Source organism: Lates calcarifer, linkage group LG8 (assembly GCF_001640805.2).
Source record: "Lates calcarifer isolate ASB-BC8 linkage group LG8, TLL_Latcal_v3, whole genome shotgun sequence".
Classification (NCBI taxonomy): domain Eukaryota; kingdom Metazoa; phylum Chordata; class Actinopteri; family Centropomidae; genus Lates; species Lates calcarifer.
The window spans coordinates 12,414,378-12,429,002 of NC_066840.1; the positions used below are offsets into that span (position 1 = coordinate 12,414,378).

Sequence of the window (14,625 nt, forward strand, 5' to 3'; positions counted from 1 at the left end):
GACTCAGAGTGAGACAGGATGGACTCACAGGACAACAGACTGTACCTGGGGAAATCAGCAACAAACTGAGCTGGGGTAACAAAAATCATGAAACACGGCAACAAGCCCAAAGGCTGCAATGTTTCTCCCCCTCCTCCATTTTTTTTTCTTCTGCTGCAGGAGAAAAGAAGAAATCTGCTCACTAGCCCAGGAGTTAGTTTTTTCCTCTGGCCTGCATGAGTTCCTCAGATCCCCCGAGCTGTATAGACACTGTCCGAGCAGACATGTCTATCCTGGGCTGTTCTTTCATTACTCACACTCAGCGATCACAGAACAGATTCTTTCAGGGCACAACTGGACTGGTATCTTGCAACATTGAAACAGGTTACAAAAAAACAACCTCACAGCAGAGTCCTGTAACTCTCATACTCAGATACACAGTGTTTTGTGGTGACTCCAAAAACTAGCTACACCACTAACACTACCTGCAACAACACCTGCCACAGAATGGCATCATTAAACAAGTGCAAACCTGTAGTTATGTATCAGGTTTAAAGTACTAGTTCAACATTTCAGGGAATATTCTAAGTGACATTTTTGAGTCTACATTTGTTTTACTCTTGCTGAAGTACACTTCGTGAGGAAAATCAGTTCTTCTGCTTCATTAAATTTGCATATATACACTACTCAGTATTGCAAAGTGTTTTTATGAGACGGGGCGGGGCTAGCTGGTTAGCTTGCTAACTTTGGTAGTGGAAAAGAAGTGATATAAAGATAAGCAAAACAATCCAAAAGAAGGTTTAATCGAAAGCAACTGGACTTATAGTCTGGATATATAGTCTGGACTATCATAGACTATATAGTCTGGACTATAGTTATAGTCTGGACTATAGTCCAGACTATAACTAAGTCCAGTTGCTTTTGATTAAACCTTCTTTTGGATAACTATGACCTGGATGAATGAGAATATTCACAGAATTGTTACAGAACAATTTGGGTTGGCTACCCTTAAAATGGTGCGGGAATATGAAAGTTTGGCTCGGAGAATTGCAGACTACAGAAACCACCTACGGTTTAGTCTGAGATGCAGACAACAAAGGCTTACACCAACTAGCCTACGCTTAAATTCCACCATGAGAGGGCATAGAGTGGAAAAGATCATAGAAAAGGCTCAAAACCAACTCCTGAATGAACGTATAAGGCAAATCGATTTCACAATTGAAGGGCTTCCAGACTATAACTAAGTCCAGTTGCTTTCGATTAAACCTTCTTTTGGATAACTATGACCTGGATGAATGAGAATATTCACAGAATAAGCAAAACAAGACTTCCATTGGTGGAACTCTTGGTGAATAAAACAATGAAGTTTAATGCTGAACTTTTTCTTCTAGAACAGTAAGTAAACAGTTGTTGATGCTAATGTTGGCTATGTAGCGATAGCAAAAACTTATATATAGCACCTTTAAAAAGCTTTCAGTCTTCATGCTAAGATAATCAGCGCCTGGCTGTAGCTTTATATTTAGTATACAGACATAAAGTGGTATCAATATTGCCATCTCTCAGCAAAAAAGTATTAATCAAAATGTCAAACTATTGCTTTACGTTTTACTTTTTTGTTGTTGTTGTTGTTTTGCTTGCATTTTGCTTGTTTTTGAAAAATAAAACCAGTGGTGACAAAATCATGCACAATAAACATACCAAAAAAATGTAGCATAAACTCTGATCACATAGAAACTCTGATATTATAGCTTTTTGTACAGTAGGCTCCACAGTTTACTGCACTCTATTATATCTGAATTTTTTAGACTTTCTTGTTTGTTGTACCAGTTCCAAAGCTTTTTGGCAGCATGTTTCTGTTTAAAATCCTTTGGGAGGGCACCATAACCTTTGTGCTTTATCAAATTATTATTTTCCTATTAACTTCAGTCAGCAACAACAATGCTGAAAACCGTTATAATAAGAAGCTTTTTAATCAGGCACGTTGGCAGGATGGTTTGTGTTTGCTCGTTCTTGTAGAAGCAGAATTGATTGAAAAGCTGTAAGATGGCATTTAGCTTCACTGGGAATCATTTGAATTACCAGGAAAAAGGTCACTCCACAAAAATAACCTTTATTGATAGGTAAAATCAATTATATTAAGGCAACAGCAATATTGAGACTGACAGGCAGACTGAGTGAATGGGTGCATAATTTTGGTTTTGACCGCAGGTTTATGTGAATGTATCTGTAAAATAAATGCATATAAAAAGTAAAAGAAATAAGAAATTAAAATAATGGCTTTCAGAAATGACTGTCACTTTCTTTGGCTGTATCACCAGGCTTCACCTCTTCTGATTTGGAGCTCTGTGGAAACAAACATACACATTTAATGTAAACAGAAGGTTTACTCTTTGGTGGGGGATAAAACTGAAGAAAACATGTCCATGAATGTCATCTTGAAGACTGTAATAGTATAAAAGTATTCAGATAAAACATCAGTAGATTTTCATATTTTACATTTTAACTTTGCTTCAAATAATGTAGATAAGACTAAAGTTGGTGATAAATCGGCTGAACTACCCCTGTTAAAGGAATAGTACAAGATTTTAGGAAATAGGCTAATTCAGGTAAGAGTTAACTGGAAATATTGATACCACTCTCATGTTCATACAATGAATATGAAACCAGCAGCTGCTTAGTTTAGTTTAGCATAAAGAGTGTGACCAGGGAAACAGCTAGGTTCTGTCTAAAGGTAAATAATCCACCAGCTCAAATTAACCAAATGATATATAATGTGTTAATCAATGAACTTTAGAGGTGATGTTAGATATATTTTTTTACCTTTGGGCAAGGCCAGACTAGTGGTTTCCCCCTGTTTCCAGTCTTTATGCTAAGCTAATGATTTCCTGACAAAAGCTTCATATTTACCACACAGAGGTGATAGTGGTATTGATCTTCCCATCTCACTCTTGCCAAGAAAGTGATTTACCAAAATGTTGAACTATTCTTTTAACTGTAAAATTGATACTTGAATGCATAAAACACAGCGGTCTCTTCCTCTACCTTGGACTTGAAGAGGAGGTTAATGACGCCCTTTGAGCGTCTGTCTGCTGTTCGGTCAGAGGTCACACAGACAGACATGCTCTTACTGTCCCTCCTGGCCCTGGTGCTGTCCACCTCCTCTGCACCCCCCAACACTGCCAGGGACAGACCTATGCAGACAGAAACAACTGAGGATTTACTGTTTGTGTCTCACTGATTATCAGCTTCTAACAAAAAAAACCTCTGCCTCTTCCTGCAGCCAGATGATATGTTTTCTGACTAATTTTGCTCTCGCAGCTGTTCCACTGACAAACTGTGTGTTCTGGCAACAGCAGTGGCTCTGTGTGTACATTCAGCGAGGCAGTGCAGCTTGTAGTCAGCGGTGCTAATCAGAGGTGGTGTATTAACACCATAGTCAGTGCTGGCTCAGCTGGCGTGCTTCAAATATGGCAAGACGCCAGTGAAACATCAGTGAATTGTGGTCCAATGCACTGTTTTGAGGTGCAGGGTTATGTAACTGTAACAATGACATATAAACTCGATGAAAGTGTTCTGAAGAATTACATCCAACATGACTGATTCACTAATTTGCCACCTTACAGCAGAGTTTGTATTGGGTCAGGCTATTAGTGCCAACATTCTCCTGCTTGCCAATTTGTTATGAACACACACTGGGATACAAAGGCATTTTCCTGTCCTGACCTTGTGTGTGTATCTTTACACAGTCAGCTTTCCACAGCAAAAAAAAACACAGCAGTTCCCCTCAGGTCATGACTTTGCATTTTAACTTTGTGGGGCCTTAGCTCACAGCAATTCAATTTCACTACACTATATAGCACTGGTGGACTTGTGTGGTGGTGTGTGTTTGTCACCTGTAATGGCAGGCAGGGATCTGGAGTTGGCATTGGTCAGCAACACATTTCCGTCGTTTGGCTCAGACAAGTTGGTGTCACTGCGGAACTCTTGCTTCTTAGACAGCTAGAGGGAGCCAGAGATCACACAAAACTCAGCAACAACATCTCCAAAGACACTCAACGCCACGTTACTCACTGCCCTCCCTGTCATTTTATTTCGTCTCACGCCCCACGGACGCCTCACTCTCACCCGTTTGCAGTCCAGCGTGCTCGTCCTCTCTCTCTCCTCTGTGATGAAGATCATGCTGCTCCTCTTCTTCTTCTTCTTACTCTTCCTCAGTTTGACCTCTGCGTCACCCACCGTCACCACCCCTCCCTCCTCTGTCATGCTTACGCTCACGCTGCCGCTGGAGCGCGGCAGGGTGGAAGTCCAGGCGTTTGGGGATTCGGGGGGGATGTCCCTGAGGAGGAGGTGGGAAGTAAAGAAATGAAGGGGTTAAATGTTGATTTTCATGTCTGTGTTGCTCTGGAGTGAATCTTTCAGGAAGAATACATCTTTGAAATTTAAGACAAGTTGTATGCTTGAGCATATGCCATTAATTAGAACACATCAGTGGCCATTTTATTGTAATATAATATATAAACCATCATCAATATATGCAATTCCTGCAATGAATTTGTTTTTGTTTTGTTTTTAACACTAATGTCACTAGATAAATACATCGGTCAGCACATACAGTATAGAGTATATGTATGTTACCTGTCTGCATGGGGCTTGGTTGGAGTCCCACATTCAGATCCCTGCAATGAGGAGATTGAGATGATGGACTGCCGAAAGGAGCGCAGCATGGAGCGAGGACGAGTGGACTTCCTCTCATCCAAATCCGGCTGGAAAAAGAGATGAACAACATTATATGTAGATACAAAGACAACAGTACAGGGATAGCACTGTTCATAGAAAGTGACAGAGAAACAGAGCAGAAGTACATCATTAAAGAGCAAAAGAAAGTGAAGTCACTCTTTTAAAAAAAAAAAAAAACAGTGTATCATCACTCCCACTCATCATTAGTTTAATCTCTCCTGAAGGGCAGAGCCAATTTACAAGTTAATGACCATATTTAGCCTCAGTCAGGCCATCCAATCCCTGTTCTGCTTGTAAAGAAATTTAAAGGTACAAATCCCATATCAACACTCTACTCAGAGGCTTTTGTGAGTACTTTGATCTTTAAAATTCGCCTGGGTCAGCTCATTTGCAGCTTAATTAGCTACACTGCAGTTACTCTGTGTCCAGTCTTGCAGAAAAGACTTACATGTTTTGGATTACAGAAAAAGGGTAAAAGAAAAAAATCCCTCACTTTTCCTCTATTCTCCCTCTGCTGTTCTTACCAGTTCTCTCACTCCGTACTCCTTCTCCACTTTCTTCTTCAGCTGTTTGAAGCACTCCTCCATGCGCTCGTGGAACGGGCGCAGGTCGTCGGTCACTCTCTTCCCGTGGAGCGAGATTCCTCCACCCAGTAACGGGATCTGTGAATGCAAAATTTATGGTGTTCAACGGAGCATCCAAATAACGAAACACGGCTAAAATGAGGTGTGTGACTTGTACTTGAGGATGTACCTGCCATGCGATGAGGTCTTTGAGGCGCAGCAGTTTATCTCTGTCCTCTGGGTGCTGCTGAGTGTACTCATCGGTAAAGAACGCCTGATACCGAGAAAATATTAAAAACTCATTTTAAAGGATGATGGCTATACATTTCACCTGCTCAGGCGGTTTGTAAATTAATAACTGGCTTTTCCACCCACATGTGCTCCATCTAAGCACACTGATCTCCTCTTATGTATCCTATAAAAACACTGAATGGTGTTTGAGGATGAACACTAATATTATTATTTTGTCTATTATAAGTTATGAGTCTATCACATTTAATGTCCTTCGGGCTGCAGATTTAGACTCCTATCATATTCAGAGCCTCAGGAGGTGATACTGATTTTTGATACAAAATTAATTCAAGTCCATTCATTAGGAGAGATGAGTCTTGCAGTGAAAAAGTCTCCTGTGCTTCGATAACTTGTTAAGGGCTTCAGATTTTTAAAAAACAGTATTGAGATGAATCTTTCATCACAGTGCTTTTAAAAAACTCAAAACACAGTTAAAGTGAATCAGTCCTTGTAAAGTAGAAATTGAGGCCACTAGGGGAAAAAAAACAAGTCAGTTTTCGTTTGTGATAGGTGCAACAAGGTTATAGATATTTTCAACTCCAGCAGTCTTATGCTATTATAAACAAACAAAGGAAAAAGTCAAAGGTGTAAAAACGCAGCAATAGCAACCCCCTAATCGGTCATGAGTCATATTTTATGAAGATGGAGATTATCAATGGTTTAACCTATGAGCATTAATCTCCATTTAACTCTCATTAAAACCTTGGTCAATAATACAAGTCTCATTAATTGACCTAAGAAAGGCTGATAGGATTATAAATTGAGCTGGGTTCGACTCCAGACTCTAGTTTACCTTTTCATACTTGGCGAAGCCGCCCATCACAGCTGGGTCCACGATGCCATTAAGCAGCATGGAGAGGGGGTTGATGGGAAGGCTCCAGTCAGCCTGATATTGGTTAATCATGGTAAGAATCTTCTCATTGGTGGATTCCATGGTCTCTATGGCATTCTCCAGTGGAGACAAGGTAGTCTGGGGGAGAGGAGGCAGAAAAGTAGAGAGAGCAGAGGAAAAGAAGCGAAGGAGGTGAGAGAATTTAAAAAAAAAAGAATGAGGTGGGGAACATATTACACTGAGGAGAAAGTGAATGCACAAGTCAAACATGGAATACAAACAAGCCCTCACTGACTTACATGTCTCATGTCAGTAGCCTCAAACCAGCGCAGGATCCCTGGCAGCTTATACACAGTGGTGAAGGTTGTGCGTTCAATCCACATGGACTAAAACAAAAAAAGACGGAAAGGAGAAAAAAAATGGAGTCAGATAAATCTCTGCCACTTGTGAATACTCATAACATGACCCCACATCTTGTATTAAAGTCTGAACCCTTACCAGACTCTCACACTATGGTAATACCAGAATCTGATCTCCAGAGCTCACCTGAACCCTTAAAACATAAGCCAATGTCTTATCATACAATTACATTACACTCTGCAGCTGAGTAAAATCCTATTATTTTATAGAATGGGAAATCATCTTTTTAGACTGATAACAATGCAGGCACACAGTAGCTTCTGAAATACTTCCATGGTCCCTGTGGTCATAAATCTTTTCATTTTTTAAAAAAAAAGTAGCTCACAGCAAACTCATTGTTGGGGTCCACAGGTCCTTTCCTCACAGGTCTGGAATAGTGAAAACGCTGCACGTAGTTGGACTTGTAGAAGCTACATCGTGTGGGAGGAGGGAGGTTAAAGTCAAACAAAGAAAAGAGAAGAGATCATTTTCAGAAGAAGGAAATGTGACATTATGAGAGCTTTTTTCAGCATCGGCTCATCATTTCACAGACGTTCACATTTCACTTGAGGAAAATGCGATGAGTTACTCAGCACTGACTTGATAATCTGGTCAGGGACGGGTTTGTTCTTCAGACGAGGAGGGATCTCGAGGACTGGCTGCACTGTGAAACACTGGATATCTGGTTCAGATCACTCAGGAATAAAACAACACAACATGATGGAGAGTATCTCCACATCTCTCTGGCACAGTGTACAGACTGACAGCTGACAGATGTGTCCAAACCTCCAGCAGCTGGGTTTTAATACACACAAAGGTACAACAAAAGTAAATCAAAATTAAGTTTAGATCCAGACCAAAACTGTCTGGACGAATAGATCTGTTACACACAGATCTGATGACCGGGCAGGTTTTATTAATTCTGGGTAAAAGTTCGCCTGATATTTTCTTTTAAAAAACACTGGACCTTAGGTGAGCTTATCATTTACTTTAATACTTTATTTCTTCAGACTTCCTCAGCGACCCAAATACTTAACTGTGTATATATGACATTGCATTTTTATGCTAATGTAGCTTTACAGCATTTACATTTTCTGCTTTCTATGTACATATACATAATACTGTCCATTTCTGTGCATTGCGCTGCCTGAAGGATACATTGAAGCGGAGAGTTCCTGATGTCATCCCCTGGTATAGTGGTGGTGTTGAGGCGCACGGCGCTGGGGAACTGGCTCATCAGCTGGTTCTGGAAGTCCTCTCTGCGCTCATACTCCTTACCGCGGTGGATGAACACCTTGTTCTGAAGCCATGAGGAAATTTACCAGTGATAATGACGGTAATGAAAAGATTACATGTCATGTTTGTCCTGTGATCTTCATAGAAATATTCTCTTTTTATCTTGACTGCTTTCAATGGGACAGTCCATCTGGAGCTGGCAGACGCTGTATATTTTACTCAGGGGGGGAAAAAGTAAGCCTGTGCCTGGTCTCCTTTCACTGCCCCGAGTCACTGACTTTGTCATACTCCTTACCACAGCAGATTAACACATCTACTGAATACAGGAGCTATAAAAGTTTTTTTTTTATTTATTTATATTTTATTTATTCAGTTTGCTGAAATCCACAGATCTACAGCGGTCCCATAAGGTACTTTATGTCTCATTCCGTAAACTATCTGCTGGTGTCTTTAGAAACTTGTCCACTGCTGCAATTTTATAAAGCTTAGCCTCAGCCTCTGCTGATAATGGAAAAAAAAAAGTTTCTTTGACCCTTTTGTAAAAAGGAAGGGAGTCAGTGTCACTTCTGTGTAAGGTGTGTATCTGTGTGCTTGTGTTCTATGAAAAATAAGAATATTCCTTATCCTCTGTGAGGATAAAAACAAATGGTATTACAGAGACATAAACACAAACCCTGAGGAACGGAGGGTAGCCCTGTCCATAGAAGCCCACTGCAAAGTAATCTGGCTTGGGCCTCAAGATCTTCATAATGTTCTCATAGAACTTGGCTTGCTTCTCCTGCAGAGAGAGAGAGAGAGAGAGAGAGAGAGAGAGAGAGAGAGAGAGAGAGAGAGAGAGAGAGAGAGAGAGAGAGGATGTGTTCAGAGAGTTTCAGATGTGCGATGTGCGCAGCCGTAGCCAGTTTTATCAGCTTGTGCCAATGACAAAGCTACCCTCAGCAGAATGCTGGGCCTTTGAGGGTGATAGATGTAGAAAAAAATAAAGAGCACGCCATCCAAGGGCGATGTCTGTCATTTATATAACCACATAAATTTGGCATTAGCTGAGAGAGCCACTGCTGCAGTCATGTAAAGAGAGAGAGATTTTTCCATTGCTGGGAGAAGTGTAAGTCTCTGTGGGACGGGGGAAAAGAAGAGCTGAGTGAAGGGGACACAGAGGAGAAGGTGTTACTGAGCCACAAGTTAGACTTATAGGTATGGAGGGAATCACTTCTTCCATGGTGCCAAAGCAAGAGATGAAAGAATGAGAAGAGCGACAGGGAGGACAAAGTGAGAAGGGTAAGGAGCGATTTTTGAAGTTACCGATGACTGACAATAAGGAATCACACTTTTGGTCTTATGGTAATTGCGGGAGCTCACACCAGAACTCTTCAGAAGCAAAGTGTCAAGTAAGTATCCATTTTTAAACATGGATGAATGGTTGTGCTGAATTGTTGATAATGCAGATGACTAATTTAGCGTGGAAACTACTTGTTAGGAACAACATGTTCTGAGGTTAAGAAAACATATTACTCTCTGCAATTTAGAGCTTGAACACTGGCTGCTGTCTAGATTTAGTTTTACTGAATAAAATCCAAACCAAAATATCTGACTAATGTACATCTTTTATTTACATTATTCATCTATGCAATAGCTGCTCTCCCAGTAAGCCATGTTATTGCTGCTTTCAAAAGCTTGGATAAATCGCTTGAATTCTCTTCTTTCCCCTCAGACCCCCATTTAAACCCAAGAACATCTATAAAGGGAATTCAGGTCAAAAAGCTGAGTGTAGGAAATGTAGGAAAAAAGTATGATCATGATTATTGTACAGAAGATATGAAAGTTTGAGATAGTCGTGTATTACCAGTCTCTTGCTGAGCAACTCGTAGTCAAAAATCTCATTTTCGTACTGTTCGGCTAGTTCCTTACACAGAGTGATGGCCTCTTCCCACATCTAAACACACACACACACACACACACACACACACACACACACACACACACACACACACACACACACATATACACACATAAGGAAAGAAACAGAAGTGTCCTTCATTACACCATCTGCTAATAAAACAGCAGCAGCTGTCGTGGTGGGAATTCATCTCGTGAAAATCTCTGTTTCCAGGTCTCTGGAGAGAGGTGGAAAAATGTCTCTATCGTCGCGTCAGAGAACAGAAGGCACTCGTGGAGAATACAAAATGAATGTGACACCAACACACCACACAGAGACTGTGGCTGCATGGTTGCAACACTGTCTCATCCTTAAAAGATACTGAATGCATGAAACAGGAGAGAAGTATTTTCCAAAATAAAAGTCTGTGCAGTGAATGCTGATTTTCTGGGCTTTTGCCTTAAGTGCTGAGATCTCTTTATCTTTTATGTGAAAAGAACTCAGAGGGTTATGCTAATTACCACAGCACAGCTTAACTGACCTGCCTGTTTCTCCAGGGTTAAAAATCTTATTATGATCTTATTTATATTTCATTTTGGAACATTAATTAGCACTTTTCAAATCATCACAAGCTAAGAAAAGAGAAGCATGACATAGTCTAAAATTATGCTGACCTTGCCCTTGTCAAAGTAGTCGATGATGGTGTCGTAGAGCGTCTCTTTGAGCTGCCGCTGTGTTTGAGAGCCGTGGAACTCAAACTGAGGGCTACACATCTCATCAGACCACTAGAAGGGAGACAGGAAAAGAAGACAGAGATATGGAGGGAAGGACAAAGACAAAAAGAGAGATACAGTATGTATAATTTTTTTATTGCTGAACCAAAAGGGAAAAAAAATTGCAGTCAGGGCCAAGTCTGTTCTTTGCTGTCCCATTTATCATTACATTGAAACAAGAGAGGAGAAGAACTTAAAAGCTTAGAGTTTCTTTGTTGTAATAAATCATTATTAGTCCTAAGCAGAGCTTGCACAAATACAGCAGCACAATGCTCATTCATTATATAAATGAGACAATAATTCATCTTCTATTACGTAAACTATGCAGAAATTAATTTAGAAACTAAACAGAAAAAGTACATAAGGATCTCAAAAGCTGTCCTTTCTGCTTAGGATGGTGAGGAAGAAGATTAGAGCATGCTGGGTGTTACAGCCCGCTCTCTCTAATAATGTGAAACGGGCATGACAAGACTGACACCGAGAGATGAATGGAGATTATAAAAAACATTATAGAGTTCAACTGCTTTGATGTAATGATACTAGACAGAGAGAGGAGGAGAGGGAGAGAGAGTGAGAGATGCCCCCTTCTTCCCTCTGTCCCTCTCTTTGAGCTTCTAAGTGTCCCATAAAAGAGATGAGGAGACGAAAGAGGTCAAACACACTCAGACAGGTCCATGTGCGGGTGCTCACACACACACAACCTGCATGTGCACACACACGCTCGCCGCATCAATCACCATAGTGACGGAGGAGCAGCGGCCGAAACTGTGGCCATAAACTAACCTTGGGGTTTCTTCATTTGGAGGCCAGCGACGTAGCAACCATTTACCAGCTAATAAAAAACTGTCTCACTCGTGGCAGACAGATGAGTGATTAGGCAGAGCGAGACATTGGATCCACCATTAAACAACAAAATATCACTTTACACAGGTGTGTGTGTGTGTGTGTGTGTGTCCTACCTTGAGCAGGCGAGAATGGAGCAGCAGTGTGTATGCTGCCTCTGTGTAGTTTTCACCCTCCAGGTGAAGGTCTCTCAACTTGTACAGGTACCTGAGCACACACACAGAGACACACACACATACACAGACAGACACATATACAATCACAGAGGTCAAATTAATTTAATATGCAACGTATACATTACTCCACTAGATGCCACTGTCGGGCAGTGTGAGGACCTGTAAATGAAGTACATTTATTAATCCCTGTCTCATTCACTCTCTCACAGGCTCACACACACACATATACGTACCTTCAAATATATACACAGAATAGAAAGGTCATTCAAGAGCACACACATGCTTACACACAAAAGTATAATTCAGCCTATGTCTTTTTAATTGTCTGACAGTTGTTTGTAGCCCAATAATGTTTCTAAGCCTAACAAAGAAGAAAATGGGAACATTCGGTTTCTAGAGTCCACTTACTCTTTTACTGCTTCTGTTTTTAGTTCTGTGTACATATCTCCCTCTGTCTTGACAAAACATTTTGCCACTTGGCCAGAGGCTGGACTTTCTTGCTAAGGCATTGATGACAAAGCAAGAAAGCGAGTGGCTTCCAGACGTTTTTAAATGAACAATTCCCTGTATGCTTGGGCAGTATGGATGGACTCCGGGGTCAATTGTTCATTCTGTCTGCCTGAATGCTGAAGGGTCTTACTTTCTCTTTTTCACCTCATCTAATCTGCTCCTACTGCATCTCTTTCCTCTCACTTCTAGCCAACACTACTTTTCTGGCTGGAGATGCTATTCGTCTTTTTCTGTTGGTTATGTCAATCGAGCCACTGCTGACAGTGTGAGTTAACAAAAAAAAAGAACCAAACAAACAAACACTTGGTTCTCCTCTTGTTTTCCCAAATCGAAGGTGCAGATTTCTTCATCTGCCCTTCACTGTTTTCTATTTTTCTCTCTGGCTCTCTATCCCTCTGTGACTCCTCCTGCTCTCTCTCTCTCTCTCACCTTCCCTGACTGCATCCTTCCCTCTTTTTCACCATCAGGTTTCCAAGAGGTAAAATCAGCCAGTCTTAGCTGGAAGAAAGAGACTTCATTCCTCTATTCTGTACCTGGGTGCTATCATAGGCTGAAAGACAATTTGTAGAAATCAGCTTTTGAAATTCAAATAACTCAGCTGTTCCCTATAATAAGTAAAATGAAGGTTATATCATTACTGAGGCCAAAATGAAAATGTGCTTAAAGAATTGGTGTGCAGATTATGATGTTTTTGAAAACTAGTGGGCAAGACATAAGGTCCAAAATCCGTACTACATACTAATTCTAGGAAGGTTTTGAGTATGTTGTTGAATCAGAAAAGTCTGTGCAGATATTAAAAGCAATAAAATGTCTGGCGTGCTGTTGATGAACACCATTGTCCTGTAACAAATGGAACGGAGACTGTGCTCACAGGCGTAAAATAGTTTGCAGATGTTGGTGAGACAACTCCACCGAGATCTCAGAAAACAGAGAAATAAAATATTAAATGAGTGGAAAACCATTTTGCTTGTATTTACTGGTTAGTTAAATTCGCAGTGGAATTCTGAAGTCACACTTTAATTAATGGACGACGGCGTACCCGTCAGTACAAACTGGAAAAGTGAGTTGATTTCTTGTATACCAGTTGCAAAAACCAGCATGCTATAAAGATGAGGATACACAGCATACAACTAGTGCGTAGAGTTTTGTAGAAACTGGGACATGAGAATTGTTCTTCTTCAGTTTGTTGAAAAACACTCTGGTATTCAAAGAAAATTAATGGAAAAGGTTTCGTTGAATGGAGCCAGTGATACACACCAACACAACTGAGGCAGTTCAGTACAGTGATTTTCAGCACTGACAGTTCACTTCTGTTGGATTATGTAATAATGACGCAGAGTTCTGAATAGGCAACTCTGAACATTGTCGAACAAAGTTTCATCATGCGCAGTTTATTGTTGTTGTTGTCTACTGTGGACGGCAGCACAATGGGAATTCTGGATGAATGTACCATGAAAATAATGTTTTCTCGGTCAATAGTGGGTTTCAATAGAAGTACTAAAAGTTCTACAAGCACAGGTAACATTCAAGATGAGGCAATATGCAGTAGTTATGCTAGCATGAGCTGTTAAGTATCCCTTTCAATTTAAGTGTGAGCAATTAAGCTGCAAATGTAATATTCCATAATTCACACACTGGGCCGTAAGGTAATTAGTTTTGTGTTTTATTATCCATGCATGACCTGTAGTAATATAGCTAGATCTTTGCATAAGTGTAAGATAACATTCTTACTCATTATATATCACATATGCAGTGATTAAATGTGTATCTGAATTAAACCATGTTTGTTTGCTAACATTAACTAGTGAGCTGCCCAAATGTTACCATATTCTCCACAGGATAGACAGAGACAGCTGATCAACCACAGAGCTGAGCTCACATTCACACATACACATAACTAATTATGTCTATAAGCCACTGCCAGGAATGCAATGTGGGACCTCTCTCTCTCTCCCTCTCTCACTCTAGCCTTCATCCTGTCTTCCTCTGTCTCTCCACCTCTCCCTTCCTCACGCCCATCATGTCCCTCTTTCTCTCTGCTCTCCCCCCAGTCAGACCAAGAGCTGATCCTGTGGATTTTGACATTAATTCAGTGGGACTCATATAATCCCTTGTCAGATTATGGAGCCACACATGTGTGTACACATTCAGACACACACATGCACGCACACCCACACACACACACGCATGAACGCAGATACAAAACAGACAAGCAGCACTTAAATGAATATTATGACAAAAGCACATACATACCTGATGTACATCCCCTCACGATTAATGTCCTTGTAAAAGTTCTGCAAAATCAAAATGTGGAGTTGGGTTAGTGTCAGTCTCATGTTTGCTTCTGTGTGTGTGTCTGTGTGTGCGTGAGAGACAGAGAGTGATTATCAAAATCATTCTGAGGCTCTGC

At 40.7% G+C, this 14,625-nt stretch overlaps 1 protein-coding gene across 1 annotated transcript in view; it reads right to left on the reverse strand.

Annotated features, from left to right (window-relative positions):
* Nucleotides 1–2,069: 2,069 nt before the first annotated feature.
* LOC108885524 (dedicator of cytokinesis protein 2) overlaps nucleotides 2,070–14,625 on the reverse strand; it is an 89,718-nt gene continuing 77,162 nt past the window's right edge. The window contains 17 exon segments of the mRNA XM_018679891.2: nucleotides 2,070–2,322; nucleotides 3,022–3,170; nucleotides 3,873–3,978; nucleotides 4,105–4,315; nucleotides 4,615–4,742; nucleotides 5,241–5,378; nucleotides 5,470–5,553; nucleotides 6,364–6,540; nucleotides 6,702–6,788; nucleotides 7,148–7,232; nucleotides 7,402–7,483; nucleotides 7,960–8,101; nucleotides 8,711–8,815; nucleotides 9,881–9,970; nucleotides 10,588–10,698; nucleotides 11,646–11,736; nucleotides 14,469–14,509. Of these exon segments, the coding sequence (XP_018535407.1) occupies nucleotides 2,260–2,322; nucleotides 3,022–3,170; nucleotides 3,873–3,978; nucleotides 4,105–4,315; nucleotides 4,615–4,742; nucleotides 5,241–5,378; nucleotides 5,470–5,553; nucleotides 6,364–6,540; nucleotides 6,702–6,788; nucleotides 7,148–7,232; nucleotides 7,402–7,483; nucleotides 7,960–8,101; nucleotides 8,711–8,815; nucleotides 9,881–9,970; nucleotides 10,588–10,698; nucleotides 11,646–11,736; nucleotides 14,469–14,509 (1,890 nt within the window). The 3' untranslated portion in view covers nucleotides 2,070–2,259.